The sequence below is a fragment of the Phascolarctos cinereus genome, unplaced genomic scaffold (assembly GCF_003287225.1).
Source record: "Phascolarctos cinereus isolate Bilbo 61053 unplaced genomic scaffold, phaCin_HiC Scaffold_726;HRSCAF=1367, whole genome shotgun sequence".
In the NCBI taxonomy this organism is placed as follows: domain Eukaryota; kingdom Metazoa; phylum Chordata; class Mammalia; order Diprotodontia; family Phascolarctidae; genus Phascolarctos; species Phascolarctos cinereus.
The window spans coordinates 214398779-214420767 of NW_027556098.1; the positions used below are offsets into that span (position 1 = coordinate 214398779).

Here is a 21989-nt window from a genome sequence, read left to right on the forward strand (position 1 = left end):
TTGAGTGGAATAGAGACCACTTACCCAAATAAAAACTCAGGTAGAAAATAGGTTTTATTCTAGCAAGTCTCGCAGGAGAGTTGGGCGTCTCCTACCCAGGGTAGACTGGTGTAGAGAGGCGAAGCACAAACAACAGCAAGCAGTATATATAGTATTAGACAAACCACTCCAAAAAGCCCCCCTCCCCACCCGTTTGTCTCAATCTCTTTATCCTCATTGGCTGAGGCAAGAGACCTCCCAGTCTATATTTAGAACCCAAGAGATAACCTTTTACTCAAAACTAGCTTGGGAGCTAGAAGATTGCCTTACTTGGTAAAGTTAAGGCACAAAACAACAGAGGGGGTGGTTACAAAACAAGGGAGGGGGTGGGCAGCTGGTGCACAACCCCCCTTGCCCAGAAACGAAAGTGAAACTTAGGCCCAGCTCATGCTGAAGCCTTACTACATTTATGGAGCATAGCTTACATCTTACATGAGAAACTTTCACTTGTCCCATACAGTGTTTACCTCAGTTTCCTCATCTGTAAAATGAGTTGGGGAAGGAAGTGGCAAATGGCTCTAGTGTCTCTGCCAAGAAAATCCCAAGTGGAGTTATGGAGAGTTGGATACAACTGAAAAACAACAACAATTATAGTATGTGTGTGTGTGTGTGTGTGTGTGTGTGTGTGTGTATGTGCTGATTTTGTTTGGCTCACATAGATTACATACATCCACATAGGCCTTAATGATTTTGACAGGGAGGCAAGCATAGACATCTCTAACATCTTCTCCTCCTACTGTTCTCCAGAGGAGACTTTGATTGGGCTGGAATTAAATCTCTCTGCTCTCTTAGACTGTTAGTCTAGGAGGAATAACTAAGATTTAAACTAAACTCCTGACGGCTGTTCTTTAATGTCGAAACAAGAACCCCAAGCTCTCTATATCCATGGCTTGATCCCTTTCCCATCAAATACCAGTTTCACAACAAACATATACAGCAAAGAAACCCATTTATTCAAGTCAATAGCAAAACAAATTGGAAAACAGTGTACAGGGAAGAATATATACCAGAAAATACAGAACAAAGAAGTTCTTCCATTGGGAGAGAGATACCTCAGTTCAATAAAGAGAGAACATTTCAGATCTCACTCAATTGGAGGTTTCCTGAAGTTTTTAGGGAAGTAAGCTGGGGATAGAGACTGCCAGCTCCTCTCATGCCTTGTTCTTCCCAGGGTCTTTCCTTCCCTTCAGGGACCTGAAGAGAGGATGGAGTTGCACATCTTCTCTCTTGATGCAGGAAACCAGAAGATCTTAGGGTTTTTCTCTTCCACTTTAGCCAGCTCCAAGGTGTGGAGCACTGAATAGTCAATCTCCACCAATGAGGAGAGTCTCATACAATTGGCCCTTCAAGCCAAGGCCTGAATCAATGTACAGAATCAACTGAATGCAGATAATTAATATAATTGATAGTAATTAGAAAGGTTTGCCTAAATAGTCCAGGGAAATAAAGGAAGATGAGAGGTTAAATAGAGTAGGATAAACTGCCAAATTTAAACAACATAAATGTAATGAGAAACTACTGACACCATAAAATTGGCTTCTTATTTAGTGGCCTGTATTAAATCACATTTTTAGTTTGGAAGTAGAAGATACCACTAACTAATGATTCAGGACTGGGCTTGAATCAGGCTAGGCTCTTGGTAGTTTAGAATCAATATAGGAAGAAAATGAAACACTCATAGGTTATTCAGCAGTTAACAAAAGGAGATTTATTGTTATAGCATGGCAGGAAAAGGATCTCAACAAGGACAAGCAGTGAGGACACTTCAAGTTGATTCACCTGAGTGAATATCCCTTTCCCGAGTTGCTCCTCTTTTTTTCCACCAGCCTGGTGCTCTAGTACTCAGACAACCAGGAAGTGGTCAATAGCCTGATCCAACCAAGTCCGGAGTATAGTCTCAATACCTTTTAATGAAAAAATAGACTAACTTGCATGAGGACCGGCATTAGGATATTGCTTCAGTATGGAAATACTGACTAGGATCTAGAATTGAAGAAATTTGCCTGACACATTAATTCCACAATGGTTCTAAAAAACTCTTACTGGGTTAGAAAGATGCAGCTGCATTTTGGCTATAGAGAAGACAGGCTGGTAAAGGTGAGAGAAGTCCAAGTAATAACTAACTCAAGATTTTGGTGGTAGGGATTGAAAGGACTGAGCTATGTTGAGACTGAAGAAGTGGTTGGATTGTTGGATTTGGAAAAGAGCAATGAAAAGGTGAAAGTGATTGTGATGCTCAGTATCTCAGCAACAGTTAGCATTTCTGTAAATGCTAGGCTCTTTAAGACAACTATAGTTCAAATACAAATATATTAGTGGAAAAAAAGTGGTAACCTAATTAGAGATTAATTTGCTGAGGTCACCTGGTTAAGAGTTAAGATGTAGGCATAGCAGCTTCCTCCTGTTGCAGTCTGCATCCTACCCCTCTCCCACCAGTCTTTCAAACGTGTGGCTTTGATTAACAAAGACCTTGGGCTGGAGCATGGACTGGCTTTCCTTTTCCATCTTTTTACCCCCAGTACCTAATTTAGCTACTGGCAATATTTGAATGAATGAATTAATAATAGCTCCACGCAAGTCCTTACTGGGAAGATTAAATTAATTCTTATTGTAGTAATGGTGGATGAGTAGTATCATCGTATTGGAAGCATAGCATTCACAAAAAAAAAAATCACAATAAGGTAAACAGATTAAGAAGCCGGCTGAATCACGAGGGTACCAACTTTTAGGGTTGTTAAAGCATCGTAAGCTGATACCAAGCAACCAACAGCCTTGGAGTATATTACTTTTGGGGGGTTAAGTATATTTTGGAGGAAAAAGGAGATGCCACATAAAATGGAAAAATTAACTCAAAATATTCTTTACAGATGTGTTTTATTGCTGGAGATACGAGAAACTTAGGTCTAGAAAAGTGCTAGAAGACCACAATGCTAGTTAGTGGTAGAATAATAATAGATAAAATTTATATAGTACCTAATATGTGCCAGGCACTGTCCTAAGTGCTTTACAATTATTATCTCATTTGGTCTTCACAGCTATCCTGGGAAGTAGATAATATTATTTCCATTTTAGAAATGAGGAAACGCAGGAAAAGAGTGGTTCAGTGACTTGTCCAGAATCACACAGTTAGTTAAGCAGAACTGAGAACAGGATTCAGTGCAGCACTCTACCCTAAAAACCATAATGAATAAACGTATTTTTTCTTCCTTCCCTCATCGGGTGTGCATACCCTTCGGGGTTAAGCAGCGGTGGCAGGAGAAATGTATCAAGATTAATGAGAACCAAAAAAACAAGCAAATACATGCAAGCGCTCCGTCCAAAATAATTTCATCCCGGCCTGGGGGTGGAGCAAGTTATTGAGGCTGGTCGACTCCCCGCTGTCTCATAACCGGGCGGCTGCATAACCCAAAGAAGGACGACTTATTGAGAGTGCACGGACGAGGGCGAAGACCTGAAGGGAGGGCTTCAGGAACAGAGGAGACAGGACCGTCTGCCCAGACGTAGCAGGGAAAAAGACAGGAAGGACCACGTGTTGCAAGAAACGGAAGACTGAGAGCTGGAGGAGGCAAAGGAGCCCCGCCCCCGAAACGCAGCCTCGCGCGCTCGCCCTAGGGGCGTGGTCAGCCAATGGGAGGAGAGGGGGCGGTGCTCGGGAGTTGCGGCTGCGGCGGCTGTCTGGGCTCCTGCGGGCGGCCGGGCCCGCCTGTTCCGCTGCCACCGTCGTGCGTGGTGCTGGGGCGACGGAGCCGCGTTTAATCCCTCCCTCCCTCCGCTCTCCCCGCCTCCCGCTACCGTCAGCCCCGTCTCCCCGCGCGCCTGGGACCTCTGTGTCAAAGCCGCCCCCTCAGCAAGGTAAGGCCCCGTGGGGAGATCGCAGTTCGGGCGCGCCGGCCTCCGTCGCTTTCCGGGGCTGGCGTGCTGCCGGTCTGACCCGGGCGGGGCGGAATGAATGAGGAGCCGGCCCTCGGAGTAGGCCTCACGGCCTGGCTGGTCGCGTCCGTCCCCGGCCCGGGCGTGCGCACATGGGGTGGCAGGCAGGGTCTGGGGCCGGGGCACGTTGCCTCGCAGGCTGCCCTGTGGGAGCGGGATCTGGGGCGTGGGGGGCGGACAGGTGGAAGGGCCGAGGACCCGGCGGGGGGCCGCGGGGAAAGGAGCCGAGGGAACCCTCCGGTGAACCCCGGGAGAGCGGCTCTCGAGCCGGGACACAGGGTCCCAGAAGAAGGAACTCGTCCTCGTGATGAGAGCCTCAAATAAGTGACACGAGACAGCTGTGGGACCTAGTGAGCACCCAGTGCACGATCCCGTCGGGGGGAGAGGGAATGCACCGATCAGTCCTGGACTTGTGCAGTGACTGGCATCGATCAGACCAGCGAAACATAATGATGGATTGAATTTAGGGAGTAGGTTGTAGATACTAGGATTTGGAGCTCGAAATGACCTTAGGTCACAGGTAGAATAGGGGACCTTAGTTCCTGCAGCAGAAGAGCATTTCCTTTGGACATCAAGGGATGGATAACACATAAAGTTAGAAGGGACCAAAAGCTTATTTTTAGAATCTGCCCATATATGGGGAAGGTTTAGGTGTGGAGGTCAGAGTCCCTAGAATGGTGGCTCCTCAATATAATATGCTGAATAATGACGGTATAGGTAGGAACTAGTCTTATAGACGGGCTGACTTGCTAGTATTTCTTTTAATGCTTTCTTCTACTCTGTCTCACTTATTAATAGAGCCACATGTCAGGTTTGCAAATAGCCTAGCCATCACGCTGGTCCGGGAGGAGAGTTGTAGCTGAGTTTTTAAGTCTGTCTCAAGCTATTGGTGATAAAAGCCTTTCTAAGACTTCCACAGGAGTAGTTGCAGTTAGAACAATCAGATCTCTTGAAAGGACTTTCTTTAGTAAGCTATATACAGTTCTGTCATTTTCTAAGATTATTGTATTTCCTTCTTTATTGTGCTGTTGTGATGATTGTCTAAAAGCATGTCATACATTTGGTGGAATATGTGTATGTTTTGGTGGAGGGGACAAAGAAAAAAACCTTGATTAAATGTTACATTTTGATGTTTCAGATGCCCCCAAAAAAGGGAGGTGATGGAATTAAGCCACATCCAATCATTGGAAGATTTGGGACTTCATTGAAAATTGGTATCGTTGGATTACCAAATGTTGGGTAGGTGAACAGTGAGCTTTACTTCTTTTATTTACATCTTGTAAATCTTTTAAGTTTTAATGTTATTCACTTAACATACATAAAGTGCTTTGCAAACTTTAAAACATCATATAACTGTTACTTATTATTATTAGCTATTATACAGTTATCCCTTATACATTACTGGGGTTAGGGGTGTGGACCCTCGTGATGTGGAAAATCTGCCTAAAATCTTTTGGCCCTCCCTTCATACCAGAGAAGAAGTCTGGATTATTATGGTATTAAAAGATAAAATATGTTGATATATTTTGGGCATTTCTGAGTTTCTAAACGTTTTCTGTGTTATCTGCTGGCCTTTTGCTTGTCATCTCTGGCTTCTGCAAAACTCTCCAAAAATTCCCGTTTAATTTCTCATGCTGATTATATTGAAACCTTGATGGGGGGGAAAGTTTCGATGTGGAAGGGATAACTGTGTATCACAGGCAGTATGTGGTATAATGAGGTGGCCTTCCAGCTAGAAAGACCAGGGTTCAAGTCTCTCCTCTGACATACTGAATATGTAGTCAAGTTATTTGAGCACTAGGAAACTCTTAGACTTTAAGTTGCTGTGAAGGTTTTCACCTACATTGGTAGATGGAGTTTCCTTATCTGGAAATCCTTATACCAGGGAAATCACAAGTCCAGTCCCTATCCCTCTTATATATCAAAACTCAGGAAATAACTAAAATTTATAGTGTTGGTAGATGCTAAGATAGACAAATGTGAGTAGCCTGTGATGTAATTGACTTTATTTTAAGAATTAAATGACTATTGTGTTTGGATTTCTGCTTTTGTTCATGGGTGCTGTCAAAACTTATTTTGGCTTGGAAAAAGTTAACATTTCAGCAGTTTGAATTGCTTAAAATACTTTGTGGAAACATACACAAATGTATATTTATCTATAAATTGGGAAGCTTTAAAAAATGTGTAGGTACATTTTGCTTTGACATAATAGTTCTGGATTTGAAACTGGGGAGACCTAGCTTCAGATCGTACTTCACTTATTAGCTGTGTTATCCTAGGCAAGTTGCTTAACCTCTCTTGCCTAAATTCTTCATCTGTAAAATGATGAATTGTACTAGGAAGTCTCTTCTTACTGTGATCCTATAGACTTTCAAACTACTCTACAAAGTATATTCTTTAAAAGCTTTTCTACACTAAAAAGTATATTTTCTAACAATAGTTAAGCAAAACTGCCTGATAATTGTGCTCGTGACTGGTAATAGCTGTCATTTTCCACTTCAGTATGGTCTCTGGTTTTTAACAGGAGAAATGTATGCTTGACCTTTGATAATAGGGTTCTGTTGCATTTGACCTGAGTTTTGTTTCTATTAGTGTTGACTTTATTTACATTGTGGTGATCAGTATTGACATTGTACTTTTTATATTTTCTTTACTATAGAATTATGGAATCTAATTATAGAATTATAGGATTTAGACTTGAGGGAAGCTTAGGGGTTATCTGGTCCAACTGTCTCATTTTACAGATGAGGAAACTGAGGACCAGAGAGGTTAAATAATTTGTCCAGGGCAAACACTTACACAATAAACCAAAGACCAGATTTTCTGGATTGTATACACTGTCCTCTGTTGCTGCTTTGCTTCCTTACCACTCACTAATTTCTCAAACCTTTAAATCTGATTTTCAAACCTACCACTCTATGAATTCTTTTTTTTTCTAGCAGTCATCTTTTAACTGATATATGTGTGTATATGTATGTGTCTACTTATCTGTCTACTTACCTACCTACTTATCTGATAAATTGAGGTTGTTTCTGAGGGAAAGCACTAGAATTAAGGATGACTGGGAAGGGCTTCTTTTAGAAGGTGAGACTTTAGCTGAGATTTGAATCAAGTCAGGAGGTAGAGATAAGGAGGGAGGGTGTTCCATGCATGGGGGACATGTATAAGAAATAATGGAATTCTCTTAATGCACAGTTTATTTTTTAAAAGTCTTCAGTTAACAAGCATTTATGAAGCACCTACTGTGTGCTAGGCACTGTTTTTAACCCTAGCTGTACAAAGAAAGGCCAAAAAACAGTTCCTGCTTTAAAGGAACTCATAGTCTAATGGGGGAGATAATAGGCAAATGGCTCTTTATTTATTTATTTATTTTGCTTAGGCAGTTGGGGTTAAGTGACTTGCCCAGGGTCACACAGCTAGTAAGTGTCAACTGTCTGAGGCTGGATTTGAACCCAGGTCCTCCTCACTCCAAGGCTAGAGCTCTATCTACTGCACCATCTAGCTGCCCTTGCAAATAGCTCTTTACAAACAAAATATAAACAGGATATTGTACATTGGAGATACATCATCAATGGGAGGGCATTAGCATTAACAGGAAATTGGGAAAGGCTTGTATAAGGTGAATAGCTAGGACTTCAGATGAGCTAGGGAAGATAGGAGATGGAAATGATCAGAGAATATTACAGGTATGGAAGACACAATGAAAATGCTCAGAGTTGGGAGGAGTATCTTGTTTAATGAACAACCAGGAGGCTAGTGTCATTGGACTGGGGAGTATGTGGGAAGAGAGTAAGGTATAAGGAGACTGGAAAAATTGAAAGGGGCCATGTTATAAAAGGCTTTAAACTCCAGAGGATTTTATATTTAATCCTGGAGGTGATAAGGAGCCACTAGAGTTTATTATTCCTTATTTATAAAATGAGAGGGTTTGACTAGTTGACCTCTAAGGACTCATCTAGCTCTATATCTGTGATCAATGATGATCCCTTGCTTTCCTTAACAGTGGTCTTTACTGGGTTGTCAAGTGGGGAATTTCTTCATGCAAATCTTTGCATGTTTCTGTGAAATCTTTATAGTCATTACTTACAGCCCAGTAATATCCATTATGTTCATGTAGTATAGTTTGTCTTGCCATTTTCCAATTGTGGACATGTGTTTTTCTTTTGTAATTGCCTAGATCTTTAGGTTTCACATTACTTTGTAAATTCCTATTGGTCAAGAAAACAGATCTTAGAACCTGTACTTGTGAACCTAAGAAAATTTGGAGCTGTATATGGTTCAAGTAAAAGACGGCATAAACTCAATTATGACTAAGAATTATTTTGTGGGTTTATCATTCATTATATCTATTTGCTGATGTGTGTTGGTAGAAAATATTTCTGGAATTTTATTCATCTTCACGTGTATGCATCTTTTTTTTTTTGGCTAGGCAATAGGGGTAAGTAACTTGCCCAGGGTCACACAGCTAGTAAGGGTCAAGTGTCTGAGGCTGGATTTGAGCTCAGGTCTTCCTGACTCCAGGGCCGGTGCTCTCTCCACTGCACTATCTAGCTGCCCCATATGTATGCATCTTAAAGTTTCACTGCATTTTTTTCTAATTAGGACTATATAATGTTTTATTGAACTAAAAACTTCCACAAAAACCAGAGTGTCATAGAATGATTGTATAACAGTTAAAAGCAATCAATAGGGAAGTTCCAGCTAGGTAGGCTGTTTTGATGAAAGAAAAGCCATTTATTAACTATTTACTATGTGCAAAACAGTGTGAAGCACGGGGGGTACAAATAGAAAAGCACGATAGCCCCTTCTGTCGTGGACCTCACATTCTAGTAGAAGAGACAATACGCATAGCAGTGTTTAGCTGCAAGTCAGATAGAAAGACCAGTCATCTTTTGGGTGCAGTAGCAAAGCAATGGGCAGTATATCTTCTTTAATGTCATTTCCAATAATAAATCTGTTTCTGATGATGAACCACTTGACAGTGCCAAGGATATTAGTGTTAAGAATTTTTTGAGAGGGTTCTTCAATAGCGGTGGCAGTTGAGGAGGTAGAGGTGGTTGTTGCAGAATCTCTTGACCGGTTGCATGCATCTCCACAAGGTTATTCCCTGGAGTAATCTTGCTATGGCACTTTGCTGGCAGTAGAATTCATTTTTGGGAGGAGCGCTGTTGCTCCTGAGCTCTTGAAATTGTTATTAATGGTAGATGGATTGTGGTAGGGATTGGTGAACCTCTTCTTAGCAAGGGTTGCTCCTCTGGACAATAGCTGAGGGAGGCTGGTTGGCAGTAGGGTCAGTAGTCTGGAGGTTAAAGCAGTTCCCAGGAGCTTTTGGGTTTTGGGTCCTAGGTTCTCTCCAGGTTCTAAGGAGAGGTAGTAGTTGGTTTGATTTGCCTAGCACTTGCCACCTTCTGTTTCTGTCTTAGGATGCCTCACTGCCTCTGCTATGTTGGTTTGTTTATACTTTCACTGTAGCAGGTAGCAGGTAGCAAGATCAGCAACAAGAATGACCTTGACAGTAATCTAGTGCCCTTTGAGGCAGAGACTCCTTTATATGCTTTCTTCCCATGGGTATTGTGTAGGTAGAACTGGAGGTGAAGTGGGAGATGGCTGCAAGTAGGATAAGAGTATTGGGATGGAGGGCCAGGAAGCTTTTCCCAGGAAGCCTTCCCTTCCCTCTTTCCCCTTCTCTTCTTCCTTCCCTTTCCCCCTTCTCTCCCCCCTTCTCTTCCTTTTCCATTCCCCCTTCTCTTACTCCCCCTTTCCTTTCTTCTTCCTCCTTCCTCTTTCCCTTCTTCCCCTTCCTTTCCTTCTTCCCCTTCCCCTTCCTCTTTTGACCTTTCCCCCTTCTTTCCACCTTCTCCCTTCCCTTTCCCCTTCACTCCCCCTCTCCTCATCTGTTTTTGATCCTCTTTTTCCAGTTGATTGCTTTTGGAATCTTACTTATTCTTGGATTTAATTAACACCTCTGTGCAGATGACTCTAAAATCAGTATCTCTAGTGTTGACATGTCTTCTGAGCTGAAGACTTGCACCACCATGTGCTTTCAGAACTTCTCTCCTTGGATTTTCTATCACCAACTAAACATGTCTAAAATAGAGGCTATCTTTTTGCCTCCAGCCCCAATTCCTTCCTCTAACTTAATTATTTCTTTCCTTGATACTGCTATAGAGCACAGAATGTAGATCTGGAAGGACACTTAGGGGTCATCATCTAAGCACTTATATTCCATCTAGCTCATCAACTCTGGATAAACTCATTATCCTTATGACTTGCCAGACCCAAACTCTCCTTCCCTGTACATCATTCACCTATATGTAGGGCAGGGACTATCTCATTTTAAAATTTGGAATACAAGCCCTTAGCACAGTATATGGCACATAGTAAGTACTGAAAGAGTTTTTTATTCATTAGTGTTTCAGATGAGAAAACCAAGGCCCAGAGATGCCAAATGACTTTCCCAAGGTTGAATAGTTTCTAAGTGGCAGAGTATTGTTACATTTGATATTTCCCTCTTTTTCACCTTGTAACTAATTGATTTTACTTCTATAAATTCTTTTGCATCTGTCCCTCTTTTCTATTTTCACAACAACTAATCTAGAATAGGTCTTCATTACTCCCTGTCTGGACTGTTTTGTGATAGCCTCTTCATGTATCTTCTAGCCCTTCATGCCACTTCCAGAATAATCCTTTTAAACTGTAGAGCCCTGTTGCTTCTCTGCTTAAAAATCTTCAGTGGTTCCTCATTTCTTCCTGAAAGCCACATCCTCTGCCTGCTATTCAAAACTCTCCATAGTTTGGTGCCATCCATCTTTTCTAGTTTTATATCTTATTATTAACCTCCGTAGACTCTGTGCTCCAACCAAAATTGCTTTTGTCTGTCATTGGAATGTAACATGCCTATTTCTGTGCCTTTCCTTACACATTTGACCACTAAATAACCTCAGGCTAAGAAATGTTTTTTTTTTTTTTAAGGCAGTTGGGGTTAAGTGACTTGCCCAGGGTCACATAGCTAGTAAGTATCAAATGTTTGGTCTGAGGCTGGATTTGAACTCAGGTATTCCTGACTTCAGGGCCGGTGCTCTATCCACTGCACCACCTAGCTGCCCCTCAGGCTCTAAAAATGTTTAAATGACTTGCCCAAGGTCACAGAGGTGCATCTAGAATGCAAGTCTTCTAACTCCCTGTATATATATCTGCAATAACCTCCTTTCCCCTTCTTAAGCGGTAGAATCCTGTTCTTCAAAGACCACCTCAAATGCAACTTGCGTAGAAGTAAATACTTCTGAGGAGGGACAGAGTCAAAAGAAAGAATAGAATAAATGGGAGGGCAGGATAGGATTAAGGGAAATAGAGTTAGTTTTTCACAACATGTCTGCCATGGAAGTGTTTTGCATAACTGCACATGTACAACCTATATTGAGTTGTTTGCCTTTTCAATGAGGGTGGGTGGGGAGGGAGGAAGAAAGAAAATCTGAAACCTAAAGTTTTAAAAACGTGTTTAAAAAAATGTTTTCACAAGCTAGTGGGAAGTAAGAAATATAGGAAATGGGGTATAGAAGTCTGTCCTGCCCTACAGGAAAATAGAAGGGGAAGGGGATAAGGTGGAGGGAGAGATAGAAGAGAGGACAGACCAGGGGAAGGGATATTCAGAATGCATGCTATCTTGGGGTGGGGGGAGGGGGAGATGGGGTGAAAATTTGGAACTCAAAAACTTGTGGAAGTGAATGTTGAAAACTAAAACCAAACAAATTTATATTAAAAAAAATAAAAAAAATGTAACTTATGTGAAACTTTCTATAACTTCCTTCTACCCTGGCATAGTGCATGCAGCGTTAGACATTGTCAGGAAGACCTGGATTTCTTCCTTACCTTTGATTTACTACTTGTGTCATCATGAGTAAATCACTTCTCTGAACCTTAGTTTGCTCATTTGTAAAATGGGGATGAATAATAACTCACAGATTTGTTGTGAGGCTCCAATGTGAAATTTTTTTCAAATCTTAAAAATACGTGTTAGCTGTTAATTCATTCTCAGCAGTTTTTTTTTTTTTGCAAGGCAGTTGGGGTTAAGTGACTTGCCCAGAGTCACACAGCTAGTAAGTGTTATGTGTCTGGGGCCCGATTTGAACTCAGGTCCGCCTGTGCTCTATCCACTGCGCTGCCTAGCTGCCCCATTCTCATCAGTTTTGATGAGATTCAGATAGAAAGGGTTCTGTGATGTCAGTTGCAGTCCTGCTGTTATTTATAATTACTACTCTGTGGACAGGTAGTTAAAATAATTTTTTTGTACTTGTATGAAATTGTTAGAATGTAAGTTCATCCTCTTTAAACTCACAGAGTCATCCTTGGGACAACTCTAGTAGTAGATAAGATACCTGGGACAACATGCACCTCATCCTATTCCCATGTAATTTTGATCTACTCTTCTGCCTTTCTATGTTTTTTGATTCCATATGATTTGGATTGTTTAGATATTTGATATGGCAGCATCTATTAAAACATTCTTAAGTTTTTATAGCAAGCTTTGTATCTGGGCAGTTGTGGGCAACAATTTGGTAGACATGAATGTTCTGGTCTCATTGTAATTTATTGTTTGAGTTCTTCAGGATATTTTGAGGTCTGCATTTCTAGTATGAAGATTTCTTGTCTGCCAGTCCATGAAATATAGTAGTCTTCTGATATGTAATTCCATCTACCAGGTCATGTCTTACTATGTATTCAGTACTTGATAAATTTTTACATCCTATAGTAACATGTTGCATAGTGTTTTATTGTTTCCTTCTGTAATCTGTGTTGATCACTGAATCAAGTCTTTCTAAGAAAAAATTCTTTTGTAATGCCTAGGACTAATGATCCTGAATTGCTATCATAAAATCCTTTCTGTTTCCACAAACAGATCTGAGTAACTCAGCCATTGGTTTGATTGTTTTTGTTATTGTTGTTGACATGGCATTGGTCATGTTCTGTGGATGTTGCCCCACAGACAGCTTTTTGATTCTGTTCTTGCACATAGTTGTTTGATAGGCTCTGTCCTGATGTAAAGTGCTTTTGGTTACATTCAAAAAATCCAATGGCATGTACTTGTTATTAGTCTTTGCTGTGTATTGGTGAAGTTATTTCTGCTTATCCTAAAGTATTTTTCTAGATTTTTGACCTGTTTATTATGTGCTCTAAAAATCTTTAGCAGTCCTCTTTTTTTTTTAGTGAGTGTTAATTTTTTTATACTTACCTTAGGATGAGGGGCCCTGTATTTCATTAAATATTGTATGACTTTTTTTGAGTACATTTTTTCGTATCTTTAATGGTACAATTATATAGTGTTACAGAGATCTTAATTCCTTTAAACATTTTTTCCCTGTTCAGCTTTGATTTTAGGATGCCAGTAAGTCATAGTCTTCTCTTTGCAATTTTTGCTTAAGGTATCTTACCTGGAGTAGACTAAGGTATTTGTAGGTATTTTATTTAAATCTTTGGTTAGTGTAATCTCTGAATTAAGCCTTGAAGCCATTAGCCTTTAATTTTGCTTGGATTATATTAAGAATTTTACACTTCTCAAATTCAGATAACATTTTGATATTGAAGAATAAATGATTTGCTTATTGTTGTATATTGAGTGTTTAGGTGGTCCTGTATAGCTTGGTGCCATTCAGCTACATTAAGTAATCAGTAAGATGTTTTGATTTGAATCCCCCTCTAATTTGGAAACCATACTTAGTTCCATGTGAGAGAGATGCTAATGAATTGAAGGCTGTGTAGATGTGTTAAAAATAGAGAGCCGTTTTCCATGGGAATATCTTATACTTTGGTATTCGCATTTATTTTGCATTTATTTTATATATTTTCAGTATATGAATAAGCCATGAGTGCAGTACTGAGTCAAAGGCTTTGTGATGTTTAACACAAGCTGCTATAAAAATGTTGCAGTGCCTTTGAGTAGGTTGTTTGATAATCTGCAAATTAAAAATAAGCTACTTTTTTTATAATCCTGGGAACTTTTTTGGCATATTCTTTTTGCTCCTCAGGCTGTGTGTTGTTTTCTTGTAAGTGTAGTTTTTTAAAAAGTTGGTTTTTTTTTTTAAAGAATACAAGCTGTGAATACTTTGAATTAAATAAATACACATGTAATTTGCCTATGTTTGCAAAGATGATTGTTTTCATTGTTTGTTAATTGATAATGTGATGGAGAAAAGTAGGGTTAGGCTTCTGTCTGAGAGGAAACTAGTAAAATTCTTTGCTAGTAATTCATGCTCCCTGGTGAAGGGTTTGTATCAGTAATTATGGATCTTATGTGCTCTGTTGTTTTCCACTTTTGCAGAGAAGCTATTAGCTTATTACGTTGGTTGGTACAACTGTTCTGTTTTTCATTACATTAGTGGTGTGCAAGCTTTCTATTTCTCATTTGATGCAACTTGCAACCACATAGACTAGGAGTTTTTCATGTCACTGTTTTTTAGGAATCTCTATCCTCTGATTTCTTTACTTCTTATGCCCTTATGGGACAGTTTCTGATACTGAATTTTAAAATTTTATTGTATTGGTTGCTTTGACTCCTTGTGTTGCTTTAATCTTTCTTCTTTTGCTTTCAATTGCTGATTAAGGGAATTAATAATTTCTGTTCTTTTTCCCTCTAGATTCCTTTTTGTATTGTTTATTTTTTGTTGCCGTTAATTGAGTAATATGTCATTCAAATTTTCTATTGTGTGAACTTGCATAGCCTGTCCCTTCATACCACTGTCAGGGATAGAATTCTGGGCTTAATGAAGCTTAGGTCTGATGAAATAGAGAATTTATTAAAATTTTTATAATGCAGAACACTAGTAGAAAGGGCAAACTGTTAAAGCCTTCCTTTGGAGCAAGAGAGAGAATAAGTGTATTTCAAAGGGCTCCCCTGCTAAGGTTTAACTGCTTACAAAGCATAGGGGAAATTCAGCCCTTTTACATTACAGGGGTATTTGATTTGAATTATTTTCTGTCATTTCTTGATTTACTGGCATTCATGGTGTTAGAGTTTTAGATGAGCATACATTTCCACAGGTAGAATAATGCAGAGATTTAAAGAACAACAGCTCTAGGAAGTAGTACACTGTAGGTGGGCTGGGGCTTAGCCAATAAAAAGTAAGTTGATGGTTCCATAAAGACCCCAAAATCAAGATAAGGGTCAAGCCAGCTCAGACCAGTTAGGGTCAACCTGAGGACACCTGAAAAATGTTAGTGCACCTGCTTAGTGAACTTCATTACTATTATCTGACACACCCCGCATAAAATTAGAGCCTCATTAACGAGTCATGGGACGTATGACCAAGGGAGGGGGAACATACTTGGGCATATCAAGGGGAAGCATGTAAGGAAAGGTGTAACCTGGGAAGGGGTGGACCAATCCAGGCCTGGCAGGTTTTGCACAGAATTCAATTGCATGAAAGCACACTTGCCCTTTCACTCAGGGCCCACCCCTCCTCAAGAGGGGTGGAGCCCGCTTCTGGCCAGAAATGTCTAAATCCTCTGGACTTTCTCTGTAATAAATTTTCTTGATACTAAATTTTTGGTGTCAAGCCTATTTCTACCAATAGGATCATAGAATTTTGAGCCAAAAGCGACTTAGGTCATTTAATTCAACTCCTTCATTGTGTATATAATTTAAATGGAGGTCCACAGAGGTTAAGTTTTATGAAAAATTAATTATTTCTCATGCTTAATAATTAATTATTGAATCATGACCAAGATTTTTACCCTTTTCTACTTCCTCATCCAGAAACCAACCAGTGTGGGAAATCTCTTGAGGTTTCCTCAGGCCAAGATCTAATCAGAAAAATTCTGAGTTTGGGCTGATGGATTTATTCCTGCTCATTGTGTTTGCTCAGACGGGCCCTTATCAAAACAGATGATAAGGAAATTGATGTCCCTTGGACCAAGATTTGATTGACCTAAGTCATGAAACCCAAGATAGCCTACTTCCCATTGTGTTAACCAATCAGAGTTGATTAGGCACCCTTAAATTGTTGGCCTAATGCCATGAGGGGTCTTTGGTCTAAGAGAGATGTCCAAATGACCATCCTTTTATTAATAATGTGCTGGCTTTATTAATAAAATGATTAAATTACCCAGAAACTATGTCTCCTGAACCTTTTTAGTGATCACAGTTAATATTAGTGGAAGGTAATATAGATTCTTTTATGTTGCTATATCTGCAAATAAACCACAGTGAAACACAATTTCTGTATTTCATGTTCTTAAATCTTTAAAAATTTTCTACTGTCTCTGTCAAAGATAATTTTTCTACTTTAGGATTTCCAACAACCCTCTCTTTCCAGTTTGTTCTTCCTGCTTTTACAAATTTTTAATTTTATGATTCTTATTTCTATAGTGTGTTACAGTTGTCCATGGAACTTTCATCACAGTGATCTGAGCTAGGCATTCTTAAATACACTGATCACTGCTGTGCAAGTGAGGAAATGGAAGTCAGAGAGGTAACGTGACTTTTCCAAAGTCATTCAGCTACCGTCAGAGTCAAGGTCCATCCTCAGGTTTTCTGAGTACAAGTTCATTGTTAATTCCATTACAGTATACTCCTTTTTTGTCTCTGCTTTTGAAAAAGTCTCACACACACACACACACACACACACACGCACACAGAGCCTTATTTTCTTTCTCATTTTCAAGCTCAACTCTAACATTCACCAATATTACCAGTACAGTACTATTCTTTAGAGGTACGATGGAGGCTATAATGCATTTTTCTCCATGAGTTCTTGGAGGTTCTTATGGTTTTTAAATGACCCTCTTTTATGTTTGAGGAGAATGCATTATTCGTTGTAAAACCAAATCTGCAGTTGAAGTCCAAGTGTTAACATTTTATGTGTTTCCACTGTTTCACTCTATTTTGTTTGTGTAGAAAAATCCAGTGAGATCCTGAACAGTGCTTTTTGGTGTGCATTTTCTTTCTGATGGCTTGATGGATTTTTTTTCCTTTATCTTATTTTTCAAATGATATTATATGTGTATGTATACATACATGTGTATATATGTGTGTGAGTTGAATTTTGTCTTTGTACTCACAAGATGTATTTTGTTTTTGGTAGTTTTAGAAAAAGTTTTCTGGAATAATTTTCTGAAATACAGTGATCAGATTCTTGTGTTTTAGGACAACAATGTTGAGATCCTATTTCTGTCTATTAAGTCTGAAACTTTGCTGTATTGCTTCTAAATCTCTATTTGAGTTATTTTTAGAGGTTCTCTATCACCACACTTCATTTTTGGAGAGATGATTTGTATTCCTTTTGTTGCATCCAGTGAAAATTTTAAATTCTCTATACTATTCATTTTTGTTGTTATCATCCCATGATATTTTTTTTCTTAAGATATGAAACTGTGAATTTTTCTTTTCCCCCTTCCAGAAGTTTTACCAGTATCCAAAATGTAGATGACTGTAAGGCAATCAGCTAGACTACCTCTTGGGTACTGTCTTGAAACTTGAAACTTGAAAGTACTCTATGGTTGTATTTTAGCTTCTCATGGAGTATTTGTAAGACAGCAGAAAAGTTACTAATTCTTGTTGGATAAGGTTATTTTAAACAGTAATAATATGTAACTCAAGTTATGTAGGCTCACAACAACACTCTAAAGTAGGCAGTGCTTTGTTAAGTAGACTAATTAAATAACTTAATTTAGTATACTTTAAATGGCAAGTTGATGATTTTGTAAACCCAGTAGTTACCCAGAATATGTGTGTATGCATGTTTATATGTAAAACTTTAAAATATTTAGTTTCTTGTGTTAAATGTGCTACTTATTTTTTAGAATTAAAAATGCCTGTTGCATCTCATAGATGAAAACAGCTATCCTCATATGTTTAAAAAAAGAAAAATACCTGGAGTTTTGATGAAATGATAGTATAATACTTGAACATAAGGGTAATTTACATGAGGCTGAGTAACCTTAAAAACTGAGGTCACCTGCTTTGTAGAATTACTTTATAGTCACATAAAACATAATATTTCATGATATCTTACTGTGCTGGAGAATTTCTCTGGTCTTTTTTTGGGTGGGTATGTCATTGTATCTACCATAATTCCTTTATTCACATTTCTGACATTTAGTACTTAACAGTAATATTAATTCAGCCTGATACTTTACTCTTGACTACTACAGTACATTTGTCCAAATTAAAAACAATTTTGGAAAAATGTCTTGTTTCTTTTCCATGCTATGTAAATGCCTTGTAATGAGGTATGGTTAATATTTGTATAGGCATACGTAACCCACGCTACTGGCAGATAGTAGATAAAGTGTTGGACTTGGAGTTGGGAAAAGTTGGACTTACAACCTGTGTCTCATACTAACTCTGTGACTGTGGGCAATTTACTTCATCTTTCTGGGCCTTAGTTTTTTTTTGTAAAATGGGAATAATAATACTGTGAGACCTACCTGACATAGAGAACTGTTGTGAAGTGTAAATAAGATAGTGCATGTAAAGTACTTCATATATTTCAAAGCCCTGTATGAATGCTAGTTATTATTAATGTAGGGTTCACTAGAAAAAAAAGAGTAATTCAAGGCACCGAATGTACATGTGATGAGTAGGCTAATGTGTTTCTTTCAGAATTTGCTTTGCCTTCATTGATTCTACAGTTTTCTGAAATTTTGCATACAGTTTTAGAGAAAATTATGTACTCTTTTAAGGATAAAAATAAAATATTTGAATTTCTGGAGTACACTGATATGGGAACCAAGGTATGTTTTGGGAATAGATATTCTTTTATTACATTGACAGTTTTTTCCTCCTAGATAGTATTTGTAAAAGCCTATATATTTGGGTAAGATGAATTGTACTCTATTTTTCTTTTACTTTTTAAGCTTTTACTAATGGTCTTTAAGGGGTCTCAATGTATAAAAATGTCCTCATTCCACAAAAGGCCTTATAGACTATAACGCTGCAGGCTGAGGGGCAAAACTTTCAAATTCTCCTTTGCTTTTGCAAAGCTTTTCTTCTGTAATAGATTTGAATAGATCAAAATGTCTTAACATGCCACTGAAGCCTACGGTAATAATCCTTAGAGTTTTTCCTTTTTCTTTCCTCCTTCTTTCTGCTTTTTTTTTGTGCCTACAAAGCTACTGGCAGATATAGATGACATAGACTTTATGAAATTTTAAATAAATGGCCAAGATAAGACGATTTGTAGACATGGAGATTTGTCTTCGAAATTCAGTTTGACTACATGTAAGAATTTTTGTTGAATAAGAAAAAAATTAGCCTTTACTTTCATATCTTACCATATGACAACTTATTCATTTTATTTTACTCTCTGAAAAATGCATCTCTTTTAAGGCAGTCTTTAAGATTTGATGCTTTAGCCAATTAACTGTAATATATAATAATGAATCAATGAGTATTTATTAAGTGTCTCTAGGTGCCAGGCACAATGCTAGTTATACAAATACAAAGAATGAAACACTCTTATTCTCAAGGAGCGTGTATTCCAACTCAGGACACAAGTACAAATATAAGGATGTATAGAACAAATATGTTACAAAATAGTAATCACTTTGGCAGTTGTGTGAAGGATTGACTGGAGTGAGGAGAGGCTTGAAACAGGGAGACTAGCAGGGCCTGAACAGTGTGAGTGGAGAGAAGGGATTGGATACAAGAGATGTGGGAGAGATTTGGCAACTATTGCATATGTGGAGTGAGGAAGAGTCAGGGGTTGAGTGTAATGTTGAATTTCTGAATATGGGAAATTAGAAGAATGTGGTACTTTTGACAGAAACAAGGAAAGTTTTCCCCAAAATATATCCAAAAACATGTCCCCAAAACATACCTTTGGGGAAAAGATAATGAGTTTTGTTTTGGACATGTTGAATTTAAGATGTCTCTGTGCCATTCATTTTGAAATGTCTAATAGGCATTGATACAAGCCTAAAAGCTCCGAGATTACAGGTCTAGTTGAGGGCTAAGAATAGGTTTAGGAAGAGTGAGACATTTGAGGAGATGGAATGATACTTAGATTATGGTAAAGTGTAGGATATTATAGTTTTTGATTAAAGAAGTGTAATACTTGGAAAAGGGTGTGTGTGGCTGAGCTGGAGTGAAAGAATAGTTATAAGATCTAAGGCGATTAAAGAATTGGGAGATTAGGGAATTTGAGGGACCATCAAAGTGTATGTTGAAGTCCTCTAATATAAAGACAGGATTTGAGGAGTAGAGGAATACAGTGAGCCAGGTGCTGAATTCCTTAATAAAGGAGGGAGAATGACTTGGTGGAGGCCGTTAAACTGTAGAAACCATGAGTGAATTCTGGAGTGAACTTTTCAAAGGAAGTTGTTGAGTGACTTTGGCAAAGGAAGAATTTGGAAGTATCAATGGAAAGCAGAGAATATTCCAATTCTTCCTCCAGGATATGTGCTGGGGAGTGGGACAGGATGTGAGTGAATGTGTAGCCAGTTGATATGAACAATCAGTCAGGGACATCCAAGAAAGTAGTGTTGTCTAGGGGAAGAAGCCAAATCTTAGTGAGAAGTATGTTCACTATGGAATAGGAATTTCAGAAGGCACAGCTGTTATATAGTCCTTTGCTTACATACAGGGAACAGAATGCCATAAAATGCCAATACTATTTAAATTTCTTTTTAATTCTTTGCCCCATTGCTCATCCTCTTTATGCCTTGATAATCCTAACTTTGTATTACCTCTATTGCACCTTCTACTCTCCAACTGCTTGGGGGAAGTGATGGAGGAAGTCTCACAACTCCTCACTAGGAGGATAATGGTGTCCACAAGAATAGGAAAGTTGGGAAGGGGGAGAGCTTTTGAGGGAAATTAATGAGGTCTGTTCTGGAAATATTGAGTTTAAGGTGGCTATGGGGCATATGATTCAATATGTTCAAAAGGCATTTGATAATATGAAATTAAGATAGATAGATCCTGGGAATCATCTCTATAGACATGATATTTGAATTTATGGGAGCTGATAAAATCACAAAGCAATGTAATATAGGGCATAAGTTTTTTAACTTTGGTTCTGTAAACTTTTTTTTAAAAAGTGTCTTGATAACTGTATTTTAATGTAATTGGTTTCTATTATAATCCATTTTATTTTATGCATTTAAAAACCTTATTTTGAGGTATCCATAAGCTTTACCAGACTTTCAAAGCCATCCATGACACAAAAAAGATTAAGAATTCCTTTAATTAAAAAGGGCCAGGACAGACTGTAGGGGACACCCATGGTTAGTAGATGTGACTTGGAGGAAGACCCTGCAATGGAAGAGGAGATTGAGAAATCATCAGACAGAAATGAGAATCAGGAGATGGAAGTATCTCAAAGACTTAGGATAGAATGTAAAGGGGAAGAGAGTGATGTACAGTGTCAGAGGCTGCAGAGAAGTCAGGAAGGATGAGGATTGAGAAAATATTTAACAATTAAGTGAACATTGGTAGCTTTGGAGAGAGCAGTTTCAATTGAATGATGAAGTTGGAGGCCAGATTGTAGAAAGTTTAAAATGGAGTGAGGGGAGAGTAAATGGAGGCACTGAGAATAGATAGCTTTTGTAACGAAGTTTTGCCATGAAGGGGGCTGGAGAGATAGTGGAAATGATTGGATGAAGTGAGTTTTTTTTTTTTAAAGGATAGAGCAGACTTAGGCATGTTTGTAGGTATCATGATGCAGCTCAATAAATAGGGAGAGATTGAAGATTAAAGAGAGAGAGGGAATGATAGTGGAGGCAAACTTCGAGAAAAGAGCCCAAGTCCACACAGGTAGTCAGTGTTGGGATCTATCTCATTCTTTCCCCAGCACAGCTAGACCTTTGAAGCTGAGACGTTCTCAGTATTCCAGGTGTTTGCTAACAATCTTACATAAACTGGAATACTCCATTGGTATTGGAGTGGTGTCTTTATACAACTGTATTAAATAGTTTTCAGGATTCTAGCTCTTGGGAGCCCATTTAACATGAAGGTGGGGATTCTTCAGTGTAACTGGTCTGTTCTAAAATAGCTGGTTACCTACAAATGAGAATTCATTCCTTTA

At 38.7% G+C, this 21989-nt stretch overlaps 1 protein-coding gene across 2 annotated transcripts in view; it reads left to right on the forward strand.

The window, feature by feature from the left end:
• The first annotated feature begins 3700 nt into the window (after positions 1-3700).
• OLA1 (Obg like ATPase 1) overlaps positions 3701-21989 on the forward strand; it is a 252465-nt gene continuing 234176 nt past the window's right edge. Inside the window, exons 1-2 of one of the 2 annotated variants that reach the window (XM_020990993.2) lie at positions 3701-3891; positions 5108-5208. In XM_020990993.2, the coding sequence (XP_020846652.1) occupies positions 5108-5208 (101 nt within the window). In that variant the 5' untranslated portion in view covers positions 3701-3891. The remainder of the gene's footprint in view (positions 3892-5107; positions 5209-21989) is intronic. The other variant, XM_020990994.2, reaches the window with a different exon arrangement.